General features: G+C 42.7%; 1 protein-coding gene across 1 annotated transcript in view; it reads left to right on the forward strand.

The window, feature by feature from the left end:
* Positions 1–12,905, forward strand: part of LOC144472508 (uncharacterized) — a 339,391-nt gene that overhangs the window by 297,126 nt on the left and 29,360 nt on the right. The window contains exon 9 of the mRNA XM_078185668.1: positions 823–1,063. Within this exon, the coding sequence (XP_078041794.1) occupies positions 823–1,063 (241 nt within the window). The remainder of the gene's footprint in view (positions 1–822; positions 1,064–12,905) is intronic.

The following is a 12,905-nucleotide window of genomic DNA, read 5'->3' on the forward strand; positions in this document are numbered from 1 at the left end:
AGAACAATTAGAAGAAGCTGGTTTGAAAGTTCCAGAAGAAATGCTGTCGATAATGTTGTTGAACGCTTTACCCATAGAGTACGAAAATTTCTGTGTCGCGATCGAATCGAGAGACGATATTCCCGATCTAGAATCGATAAAATCCAAACTACTGGAACAGGAAGCGAGATTAGAAGAACGATGCAAGAAAGAACCTCGCGATGATCGGAATAACGGCGCGTTGTGCGTTAAAAAATAAAAACCTTAATAGAAAACACGCGCGTATGAACTCTAATGAGAAGCATAACGAAAGGGACAGACACAAGTCGCAAATAAAATGTTACAAATGCGGGAAACTCGGACATAAAGCGAACGCTTGTAAATTTAATAAAAGTAGAGCTGCGTCAAACAATCCAGCGAAGCATCGAGACGACGCGATGCACGCGGTAGCTCTAAGCGTTGAACCGAAGCGTACAACGAGTTGATGTTTAGATAGCGTCCCGACAAAACACATGCGTTTCGAGCGAAATAAATTTTTTAATTTCAGGAAAGACGATGCGTATAAAGTATATACCGCCGCGGAACATTACGTGGAATCTGAAGGCGCGGACGACATAAAAATGTCTGTCAAAGTCGGTAATAATAGAACATTTTTTTTTTTTTTTTTTATTATATATTTTCCCATTAATTTACAATCTGCCTCAGAGCAATAAGTAAATTGGATAGCTAGTGATGAAAATTAGCGAGTTGGTGTTCGTCCGGTGATTCACACCAATAATATTATTTACACTACTTGTTGTAATATTTTGATATTATGTAATGAATGTTAATGCCTTGTTTCAGAAAAGCAGTCAAAACTGTGCGAGTACCCATCCTGGGTGGTGGCCAATAAGCTGTGGCTAGCCTTGGACCGGATATCGTCTCGGCTATTGGCATCGCCTAATAACCTGACAATAGTGAATCAAAACGAGACTCGTCTCGTCTGTCACAGCATTGTCCCCATAGGCGATCGCCGCTACCACCATGTATCAAACCCTAACAGAGACAGTCAGGCAATGTACGTCGCCAAGGTCACCGTCGACTGGTAAGTACCCTCAAAAATCCATCGCTCTCAATCGCTTATATCGTAAACTTAATATTATAAAGTTATAAATATTATAAATATTATAAAGTTAAACTTATAAATATTATAAAGTTAACCCTTTGTATTCGATGCCATTTTAACAATAACTCTAAAATAACTTTTCTGATATATGGTATTTCCATTTTGCATATAAAATTGAATTTTGAAATCTAATTTTTCATAATATAAAAGTTATTTTAGAACATGCTGTAACATTTTAGTGGTGCCTCAGAGTCGACACTTAACTGTAAAGGGTTAACACAATTATTTATCTAATTTTAATTTCGTGAGAAAACCACAAATACCGACATGTCAACGCGTTAAAATAAACTCACCGTGTCCCGTTATAAAGTCGACAATCCACGTGTAAATTCGGCGTCGTAGAAAATTGATGCGTATCTTCGCGGGTCGACTGACGTTCGATGACACATTCCCCGATAAAACTCTGCTAAATCTGAGTATTACACAGCTGGGAACCGAGTCGTCTACGAATAATAAATAGCGCGACTCTGGGGGGAGGGGTCGCAGAGGCTGGAGGTAAGAGACGCCGGGTGTAATTATGACGGTATGCAGCGATAATCTCTTCATTACATACCGAAGACACTCGAGCCCGCATAAATAAACACCGTGTGCCGGATTAAGCACGAAGATACTCGACTTCGGCTGCGCCTAGCCGGCGCACACGTCGGAATGTCAATGAACATTCCACCTAAGACTGTCGAGTGAGATCTCACCGGGTATCTCCCGAGCTTCTGAATAATGAACGAGCATCGGCGAGCGGTGTAGTTTCTTTCGGAATAACACTACTCCAGTTCCTGCAGAACGACGAAAGTAGAAATTAACACTTTAGCAACCGCTGGCCAATAAGTCGGCATTTTACTCCAATTGGTAACCTGTTAATCGATTGTCATGGCACACAATTTTGGAAATGTCTTAATATTAGGAACCCTCACAAGTTCAAGGTTGTTTTATTATATTATATATATTGCCATGGCAAACAATTTTCCAAATGTCTTTATACTAGAGAATCTCGTAAGTGCTTTCCTTTTTTAATACAACAACAGTAGGCGATATTTGTTGTTTAAGGTTGATTTATTGTGTTATATATGATCCGCACTGTTCTATTAGTTTCTTCCATCTCTCAGGATTTCCATATATACATATAGCTTCATATATTTTGCTCTTTCTATTTTCCAATTATTTCTACTTTCCAAGGCCTTGCGGATATTCTTATACAAGATTATTTTCATTCAAGTTTCATTTTTCAATCGAAAGTAGCGCGACGACTTTCTCAGATTTTATATTATACTAGACTAGGAGGAGACCACGAGGGAGGAGTTATTTGTTTAGCACTAAACCTACCACGGTCAAAATCACCGGTTTCTAGTTTTACAATATTACACAAGCTTTAAGAGACCTCTTTGTTTGAATAAATTACTGTTGTTATTACAAGGTTGGGATGATCAAATAATAGTTTATATATTACGTGTTTATTCGAACTCCAACACAATGAAATACACGTCTATCAGTAGTTAATTGTGGTGTTAGTAACTTGTTACTATTTACACATTACACAATATTATACTTTATGACTATATTGAAACAATGAAGGCTAGATAATTGTTAATATGCAGGAGCTGTTACTAGCTTGGTAGGCTAGCCTGGATTAACTGACTCGTTCCCTCGAAGGCCCTTTGTAGTAAATGTCAACGGTTACGAGGTGCAGTAAACAGCAGGTAAAGGAATACTTTTCCCCGCCCACATGTTCCGAGGATTTCGCTGAATACTCCAACACTTCGATGTAGAAGAAATGAATAATATTCATATTTAGTAGAGCTTACATAAAATCTTCACCACGAGTCTGTCTCGTTATCGTAGTGCAATGGGTTAAACGCCTTTAGCGATGAATAAAATAAATATTGCTCAACGCCAACCTAATGAAAATATGAAAATGTTTAGGGCCGAATGACCGGGCGGTAAAGTATTAAGCAACAGGGCATCGTAACAGCTGTCAATCATAGCGAAACTTTCGGGATCCGTTAGCCAAACATGGTCGAACTTCGGCAACCAGTTAATCCAACATGGCCGAACTTCGGAAGCCAATTATTCAAACATCCGGGAAGTTCGGTGGCCGGTTAATCGGGCCCCTTCCTAAGCACGGTCAGCGAAAATCTGGAAAATCGAATCGCGGGAAAACGTCGAATTCATTTACGGGTCGAATTATTCCTCGCCCTGTTACACGGCTGTTTTCGAATGCCCGTTGAATCGCTCGCCGTTGCCGGGTATTTGCGAGGAAAAAAGTCGCCGCGCGCTGGTTGCGTGTCTCCGGACCTCCGATAAAATTGATTGGATACGTTTCATGAAATTTACGCTCGCAAATCATCAATTACAGTTAGAGGGAAATGTAATTCCGACGTTCGGCCGGGGTCAGCCTTTTTAAAACGCGGAATAAATTCCCACCGCCGACGCGCCGAAGGGCTTTTCACCCCCTTTTTCTCTTTTTCTACCGAGCGTGCACTTGAGCACCGCTGCCGCCGCTGAACCTAATTCCCGAGGTTGAATGTATCGCGAAGTTTAAAATTAAACGGAACAATCAAACTGAAACAAGGTGAAGGCAATAAAACGTTAGAGCGAGCGGCCCGGGAGAACGGTCCGCGCGTCCGCCGCCAGCGGAGAAGCATCGCGTTTGGTCAGACCGGGCTAAGTTAGGCCCGCGTTCAGCCGGGCTGAGTTTAATTGGGGCTCATTGAGGCAGCCTGAGTTTAATTCAGCATCAGGCAGTCGATTAGATTGCGTCAGATTAGCCTGGATAGAGTTTTCTCTGCTTTTCCGACTTCGTTCATTTTAACGGGTGCTTTCTGGCACGATCTTTCCAGATTTTATTTTATAGAAAAATTTTTTTATAGAAAATTAGTTATGGTGTATAATATAAAAGGCTTTGGTCTTCCAAATGAGTACACTTTGATTATCGGGCGACTGTTTTTAACTGAACTGTGAGGGTCTGAATATCGACTACTAGTTGGACATCGTAAATTTTGCTACGACGCCTTTCAGACGACGTTTCTGGTTTGTCATATGATAAACAAATTTCTTAATGAAAAATTAGTCATTCCAGGTGAAAGTAGAAGTTTTAACCTTCAAAATGAGTGAAGGCTGATCGCGGTACGATATTTTTTAACCAAATTGTACCAGTCTCAATATTGGCCATTACTACAGAGTAATACATTTTCCTTCGAGTCCTCTAGATCGACTTTCCTTATTCGCCATAACGTAGAAAAATTTTTTAACGAAAAATAAAGTACACTCTGTGAAAGTAGGAGCTTCATTCTTCAAAATGAGTCGAGTTTGATCGTAATACAATTTTTTTAACCGCATCGTCGAAGTTTTCATACCCGTAACCGTTCGACATCGTCAATTCAATATAATATTGTCTAGTACGTTTTTCATCCGCCTTGCCACAGACAACTTTGCCAACAACAAATAAGTCACGCCACATAAAAGTAGACTCTTTCGCCTTAAAAATAAATCCAGTCTGATTGTTTCACGATCTTTTTTTACAGCTCCAGTAGCAAGATCAATGTACCTTCCCATGCTCTCGCTCATCAATTTTGCCTGAAATCTTCTACGATCTCCTAGCATCTATCAGACTGGGTTTACGAAGACTATGGTTCACCGAGCTACCCTTATCCTTCGTCAAGCTAGTCATAGGGTTCCCGGAAACCTTAGAGTCTTCGAGACCCAGCCTACGGAGTGTAGCATCCACCGAAGTGCCTCTAAAAACGCAACATCCTCCGCAATCGCTCCAGGAACACTGCGACTACCATCGAACTACCTGTTACATTTTGGTCCCCGAGTCTTCGACAAGTAGCCTTCGTATGCCCCGAATACGTTCTGTCGAGATTTGGCTCGGCGGTGTAGGATCGCAGGAAAGAAAGGAACACTAGAATGTACATTCATTGGTAGTCGCGTTACAAAACTGCGGAGCGCACACGCGAGACATCTTAACGCGGAAACGAACGCGCAGAGAAGAAAGAAGCGCCTCGATCAGTAAACAGAAAACGGTCGCTCGCCGAACGTCATTTTCCGATCATGGGTGTCCAAAGCCACGTATCGCAACGTCATGGGGCTACCCACTTGAGGCCTCGTTTCCGACACGTTCTCCGGCGGATCCAATCAGCCAACAAAATAATTTCGCTGCCGATCGCCCACCACCGTCTTCATCCAATAAGCGTCCTCGATCAGCTCCTCGGCAAAATGCTCCGGCGAAGCGTAGACTCTCGTCGTTTCCAGAAAGCGATCGTCGACCGCGCAATCTTCTTCAATTCTCCAGTGTCATTTTCTAGCCGGCTCTCTCTCTCCCATCCGTCACGAGAGAGTATGAATTCGTGAAACCCGCCGCGCGGAGGATATAAAAGAATACCCTGCCCGCCCCCGCGTCGCCGCGGCGGCTCCTCGCGGCCGACGAAGGGCGTTGTCGGCGGGAGTAGCAGAGAGGAGAGGGTTCTCTCGCATGGCGGTTCTCATAAAGTCGCGAGCTGCCGCGTAATCGCGGGTATATTAAAGCGCGAGGAGATCAGCCCGGAAGATTCCGCGAAATAAGAAGAGAAGGGTTCGCCGCCGCGAGTGCAAGCGGCCGCGATAAAAAATGGGAAGGCGAGGCGGCCGCGGACGGGTGAGCCACCGGGTCGTCCGCCTTTGCCTCGGGCTTATTAAATCAGACAAAGTGAACCTGTTTTGGTGGCCTGTGCATCTGTTTTTTTCTTAATTATCATTCGCGTGATCGCCGCGAGACGGAATTGAAGAATTTCAGGCGAGTGTCGAACGGCTTTCGTCATTTGCGAAATATGAGATTAGTGTTTAGAATGTTTAATGCTTTTTAAAAATTAGTCGTCATCTTTCGAATCAATGTTACGTGTTTTTTAGAGTGAAATGTTCGATCTGTAAATTGTTAAATATTCTCGTTTCAAAGGAAGTTCCTTCTTACGCTCCGTGGACTGTATTCTGCTTTACTACCCCTTTTTAGGTCTCACATTTAAAGAGTTACAGTGCCCAGAGCACATAAAATTTAAAATCTAGGAATACCGTTTTAAAGCAGAGATTTCGAGCTTTAATTTAAAATGAATGTCATCGTCCTACGATGATTTTTAACCGAGTTATCGTCGGTCATTGTTCCACAATTTATATCCGAAACACTTCTACGATATAACTTTGTTAACTAGCGCGGTTAAAAAACTGTCAGAAGCGTAACTATAGCACGGGTCAGGAAATTCAATTTTATATAATACTATACACTAGATTACACAAAACGAAAATATTCTATGTCAGAAATTCGCACACAGCAAATAAACCCTCGGCAACTGTCACACGGAAATAAACCTCTCGTATTTTCAACGGCGCGGTAACTCGAAAATGATTCCCTCGCTCCATTTCGTTAACTGTTTCACTTACGCTATATACTTAAACCCAGAATGAATCCGTGATTATAGTAAAAGTAAATTAACATAGAATATTATGATAAATGACTATATAAAGAATCGCGAGACAAGTAAAAGAAGCCGTCGAGAATCTGTCGAAAAGTTCGCGTAGCGGTTTAACGGGCACAGTAATCGGCACACTTAGCCTAGTTCCCGGCCGGCGGGGGTTGTATAATTCCGCGGGCGAATTGATAGGGACCGAGATGGCCGGGCCCAGATTGCCGGTCTAGAAAAGTTTCGATCGAAACGGGAGCGGAAAGGAGCGCGACCGGAGAGAAAAAGTTCACGCCACCGGGGCGGCTTTTCGCGGAATCCGCCGTCCGGTGGTCGTTAATTCCTCGCCGTAATTATTATTACAATGTCCGCGGCTGAAACAGGGCCGCGGGCGGCCGCGCGCCGTTCCACCAGCTATTTACAGATCGATTAAAACGTCAGCCGGCCGTAAGTATTCTTCGTGGCCGTCGTGAAAAATGGCTTCCCGTCACGGAAGCTGGCCCCGTGTATATAATAACCGGAGGGGGACGGTATCCACGCGGTAAATCATTGTAAATTCATTTTTCTCTTCCGTCTTGTTATTCCCGCTTCATCCTCATCTCGGAAGGGACGTCGTTTCCTGGTCGTCGAAACGAACCACCTCGAGATTTATCGCGCCGGATCTAGTTCGTTCCGAGAGGCAACGCGTTCGATCGACGATCCCGCCGCGCGATCGAGAACCCCCCCTCCGGGCCATCGCTCGCCGATAATTTATGCAAAACGTTCGACGATAATGGAGCACGCCCCGCTTCATCGTTCACCGGTGGCTCGGTGTATTTAGCTGTCGTTCCTGCGACAACCTGGACGATGCCTGTTGGCTTCCCCTACACCCCCCCCCCCCTCTACGGACTCTTGCAATATCGCTAATGCACTCGATCCTGCGGATTCTCGAGGAATCAATCCGTCGATTCGGCGCCGCCGAAAATCGGCCGCGATCGATCGCTTGTAGCTCGGTGAAAAAAAATTGCGGCGATGACCCACTCCAGTTTGTTTTAAAGGGTAAACTGTCTGCTTTCCAGCCCTTTAATTCCTTTTTTTAATATATCATTATAGTAAAAAGTGCAGACGTAGGAACTGAGAACTGCTTTCGAAAGATTCTGAGAAAAATCTTTCAAATATTTGACGCATTTAAAAATTTATAGAAAGTCGATGGAATTTTTATTTTGCGATGATATTTATGTGGTTTTAATGAGCGGAGTCCCTTTTTTAAAATGGCTGTTTGTGAATTCGTCTGAGATTTTTATTCGATGTTTTAAGTGGGATAGAGAAAGGATCGCAAAAATCATTACATTGTCGGATCGTGTTCAATCTACTTAGGGACTGACTGTACTATAGTGCGTCGCTGATCATCGCGAACTAGATCGATTCCAGATTAGCCTCTATTAGGAATGTAGTCGAATCGAGCCCGATCCGCAGCCCGAACTGATTCAGTGTCCCACCGTAGAATGGTGACTGCCTTCCGAATAATATCTCGAATAGATTTAATCAACCTGGAAAGCCCTGCGAGCCGGCAGCGTTTTCCCGCACGCGATGAATGGTGATTTTTAATTTATTTGCGGTTGCTGGCCCGGTAAAATCGTGCGGCGACTTCCACTGTTTTCCCGGTGATTACGGCCCAACCATTCCTTAACTTTCTTATCCGTTGCGGATCAAATAATTGCCACGGTTGCCGATGTGCCAGTTACTCGCTAAAAATATTCGGCCATCTTTTCTGGGGAAATTGTTTTCCAAAACTGTCAACAAATGATTTTAATATTATTGTTATTTTTAAAGGGACAGTTTGTGTAAACTTCAAGGAGTGATGGTTCAAAAGAGATGGTTCAAAGAGAGATGAACCGTTAAGAAAAATAACTTTTATATAGTTTTTGCATATATTTTTTGTATTTATTTTTTGGTAAATTTGTAGCTGTAATATCTGTAAAATATTTTAGAAATTACTTTCGAGAGGTTGATGCTCTTTACGAAATGTGCGAATATTTCAGCGAGTAAAAAATGAGTACAAATTCTTTCGGAAGACATTAGTTATAGTGTGTGAAAGTAAAGGTTCTGGCCTTCGGAATGAGTCTAGCCTGATACGCTATAGTTTAGACAAATTTTTTTAGCAAAAAATGAGACAGAGCATATAAAAGTAGATTCTTTAGGCTTGAAAACCAGTCTAGTATGATTATCCTACGATTTTTCTTAAATAAATTATAAGAATCTGAATATTGACTATTTCTTCTGGCATTGTGAATTTTACATGAAGATCTCTAAGACAATATTTCTCCACACCGAATCGTATACAAATTGTTTACCAAAAAACGAAATATAGCATATAAAACTAGCTTCTTCAGCCTTGAAAATCAGTCTAATATAATCATTCTGCGACGTTTATTGAATAAATTATAAGAGCCTGAATATCGCCTGCACCTGCAGTCGTTATCAATTTTACATAAATCCGTGATAATAAACCTCGACATCCTACAGTCGAAAAACATGCGTTCACCGGTACGTCGTCGAGTAATCGTTTCGGAGTAAAAATCTCAGGTGAAACTGTCAGGTAACCCGAGCTGCATAGGTTGTCAAAGAGGTTTGTTCCGCCGTTGTTCCCGTCTATAAATTCCACGGCACGTCGTCGCTTTAAGGATTTCGGTGGCCGAAGTTTCTGTATGGGGTCGACGGAGGAATTCAGCTCGGGCCAGGTAGGACGATCATAAATACACCGTAGGAAGGAGAGCACGGTCGAATATCGATCGCTGGACGCACAATGGCTGCCCGAATATTTATCAATGCATTGTATCCGCTCCGCGTTAGGTTGCGCCCCGGCCCTGCCGCAGGAGATTTCGGGCCCTGTTTCCGCTCTCGCTCGCTCCTCTCCTCTCCTCTCCTCTCCTCTCTCGCCTCTGTTTACCCGATAATAACAATTACAGCCGGACGACGACGACGCGGTGTTAATCGTTTACATCGGGACGCGTGTTCGCGGCGGCGTGCTACAAGGTTCCGGTTTGCAAAACGGCGGTTACGGCCGCGAAACACGTGCAAAAATTCTCTGGCCGGCGCGGCGCGCGCCGTATCGATTTGCTCGACGCGGCTTACTTTTTGCTCCGCGGTGTCCTTGTCGACGTCAGCCTGAACGATTACACAGGTGACCGTCAGAATTCCAAAGAGATGCAAACTAATTTCTTCTCCCGTCGACGCCTGCAGAGTCGCCAGGTTTTCGGGTTCGAACGAACAGGATTGACTGCTCACTGTTCCACGCGCCTTGTAGTGGAACAATTTTTTAATGGGAAACGAGTTATGAGATACGAAAGCAGAAGCTTTGCTCTTGAAAATGAGTGCACTTTGGTCGTTGTACGATTTTTTTAACGAAACTGTGGTGGTTTGAATATTGACTACTCGAAGGTCGTCAAGTTAGTGGAATGTTTTCTTCCATGACGTTTGTTATTAGTTCTAGGATAGAATAATTTTTTAACGAAAGATCAGTTATAGTGTCTGAACGTGGAGGCTTCAACCTTGAAAATGAATATAATCTTATTGTCCTACAACTTTTTTAAACGAAACGTCTGGATATTGACTACTTCTTCACGTGTTCTCAATTTTATAGAATTTTCTGTACGACGATGTTTCCATACGCTAGATCGTAGACTTGTCAATAAAGAGTGCGATACAGCGTATAAAAGCAGATTCTTTAGCCTTTAAAATCAGTCATACATAATAACATACATAATAACTGTCCTACGATTTTTTTTTCCAGTAAATTTTAAGACTTCGAATTTTGTCTACTTCTCCTTATCAATTCTACAGCAACTTCTCCAACAAAAATTAAGTTGCGACTTCTAAAAACGGAAACAAACCGAACCGAACAACTCTAGCAATGTTCTATTAATTTTTCGACAAGTGTGCGTTCAACAAATTATTTCCTATGAATTTTGTTGCTGTGGAATTTTACGATTCTACCGCGCAACAAATAAAATTCGTTCAAGCGAGTATCACTTTTGCAACGGGTCGGAGAAAGGCGTCGGTCGAAGACAAAAAAAAAAGCATTTAATTGGCACGGTTCGTCGGGTCCAAAGACGTTCAGTGAATCGCAGTGATTCGTAATCGGCCGGGGCACGCTTTTACGCGCCGCAACTTCCGGTTCCGGTTGATTGTCACAGCTCGTCCCCGACCTTTTACGGCGGCCACGAACTACCCCGCGGATTAAACCACCGACAGACCCTCCTCGATTTTTATTTCCCTGGGCGTCTTGCATGCTGAGCGAGCCACCGTAATTCCGGGGCCGCGATATAAAACCGGAAGATCGTTATACGCGACCTGAACGCTGACCGGAAGACGAGTCCATCCACCCCCCCCCCCCTCCCCTCCCCCCTCTACTCGCCGTCCTCGAATATTTACAGATCGTAACTTCGAGCTGTCGCCTCCGGAAATTTTCCGCAACGTTCACGTTTCTGCATGCCGCCGCCGAATCGCGTCGCGAACCGCCGAATTATATGAACACTCTCGTCCATGAGTAACATAGTTCCTCGTTAACATAGTTTCTTATTAACATAGTTTCGTGTACGTCATTAAGTAGTAATCCGAAACGTGTGGGATCATTCGGGAATATTATCACAATTTTTGGACATGCTTTGCACTGTGTTAAGGAATATGTTTTACTAGGAACGAAGAAGAGTTTATTTGAAAAAGAGCTCACGGGTGAGAAAGTGGATACTCTAAGCTTTCAAATGAGCCTAAGCTGATTGTTATACGATTTTTTTTTCTGGAGTTATAGAGATTTGAAGATCGATGCTTTATGGGATGAACGCTGGACTATTGTTTTTAAGGATATTCTTCCTTCAAATGGTGGTAAAAGGGACAACAAAAAACGTACATTGAATTTTCTTACGGCATTGTAAAGCTAAGACTCTAATATTCAAAACCATGCTAATTTTAATCATAATAAACARTTTTTCAGCTACGCAGAAAATTTTRAATTTCGCGAATTTTCGAACCAAACCAGTTTCTATTGTCACGGCTATATTTTYTAGTGAAATTTGCATGATAAAAAAATGCAATGGCRCCGCGACAAAAAAAATCGTGAATAAATTATCGAGTAGTCATTTGAAAGAGGAGACTTTGATCCTTAAAACAGTGAAATGCGCCAAGAGATGTGAACGTGGAAACGAAGTCTCAAAATTGGGGTGTTCGAAGTGTTTATAAATTCAATAATCTGTGCGAAGTTGAAACAATTTTCTTTTGCGTTGCAATTTTCACTGTTTTAAGGATCAAAGTCTCCTCTTTCAAATGACTACTCGATAATTTATTCACGATTTTTTTTGTCGCGGTGCCATTGCATTTTTTTATCATGCAAATTTCACTAGAAAATATAGCCGTGACAATAGAAACTGGTTTGGTTCGAAAATTCGCGAAATTCAAAATTTTCTGCGTAGCTGAAAAATTGTTTATTATGATTAAAATTAGCATGGTTTTGAATATTAGAGTCTTAGCTTTACAATGCCGTAAGAAAACTCGATGTACGATTTTTATTCTCCCTTTTACCACCATTTGAAGGAGGAATATTCTCAAAAACAGTAATCCAGCATCCCTCCCCTAAAAGATCGATCTTCAAATCTCTATAACTCCAAAGAAAAAAATGGTATAACGATCTGCTTAGGCTCATTTGAAAGCATAAAATATCCACTTTCTCTCCCCCCAATTTCGTTGCAAACTTTGTTGCACCGCAAGCACAGTCGTGAAAAACGTCGGATTTTTCAGCGGTTTTTACGCTCGTTTCATTCGCTGTTTCTATTAATCGTCGACGTTCGTGAAATTTTCACGATTTCCTCGATGAACGCTTATGGTTGCGCGTACCGGTTCCGGATAAAAAAATTTCCCGAAAGACCCTTTGACAACGGCGCGCGCTCTGTATTTTATTCCTTCGGACAGTTTTCGACGAGTCTCGCCGCTTGACAACGAACCAACAAAAAAAAAAAAGACGAGTGATTTGCGCACTGAAACTGCGCGCCTTGAATCATTTATGTCAAGAATTAACGTATTGTCCCGCGCGTGTTTGTGTTTCCGCATTTACGTTTTTATTTTTTATTCCTTCGCGCACGCCGCCGGGGGTCCGCCGTTCCGCCGTTCCGCCGATACTCCAGCATCCAGAGCTTTTGCTATCGTATTTTCCACTTTACAATGTGCGCTATCTCCCACACTTTGTTTTGCAACTCCCGGCCCGTATAGCGCTCTTTGTCCGTCGTTCATTTTTGTCCCGCGCTCATGAATCCTGTATTTATTTTAGTGCGCCCTACTTTTTAATATCTCCCTTTATTCCCCGA

The sequence above is a fragment of the Augochlora pura genome, chromosome 7 (genome assembly GCF_028453695.1).
Source record: "Augochlora pura isolate Apur16 chromosome 7, APUR_v2.2.1, whole genome shotgun sequence".
In the NCBI taxonomy this organism is placed as follows: domain Eukaryota; kingdom Metazoa; phylum Arthropoda; class Insecta; order Hymenoptera; family Halictidae; genus Augochlora; species Augochlora pura.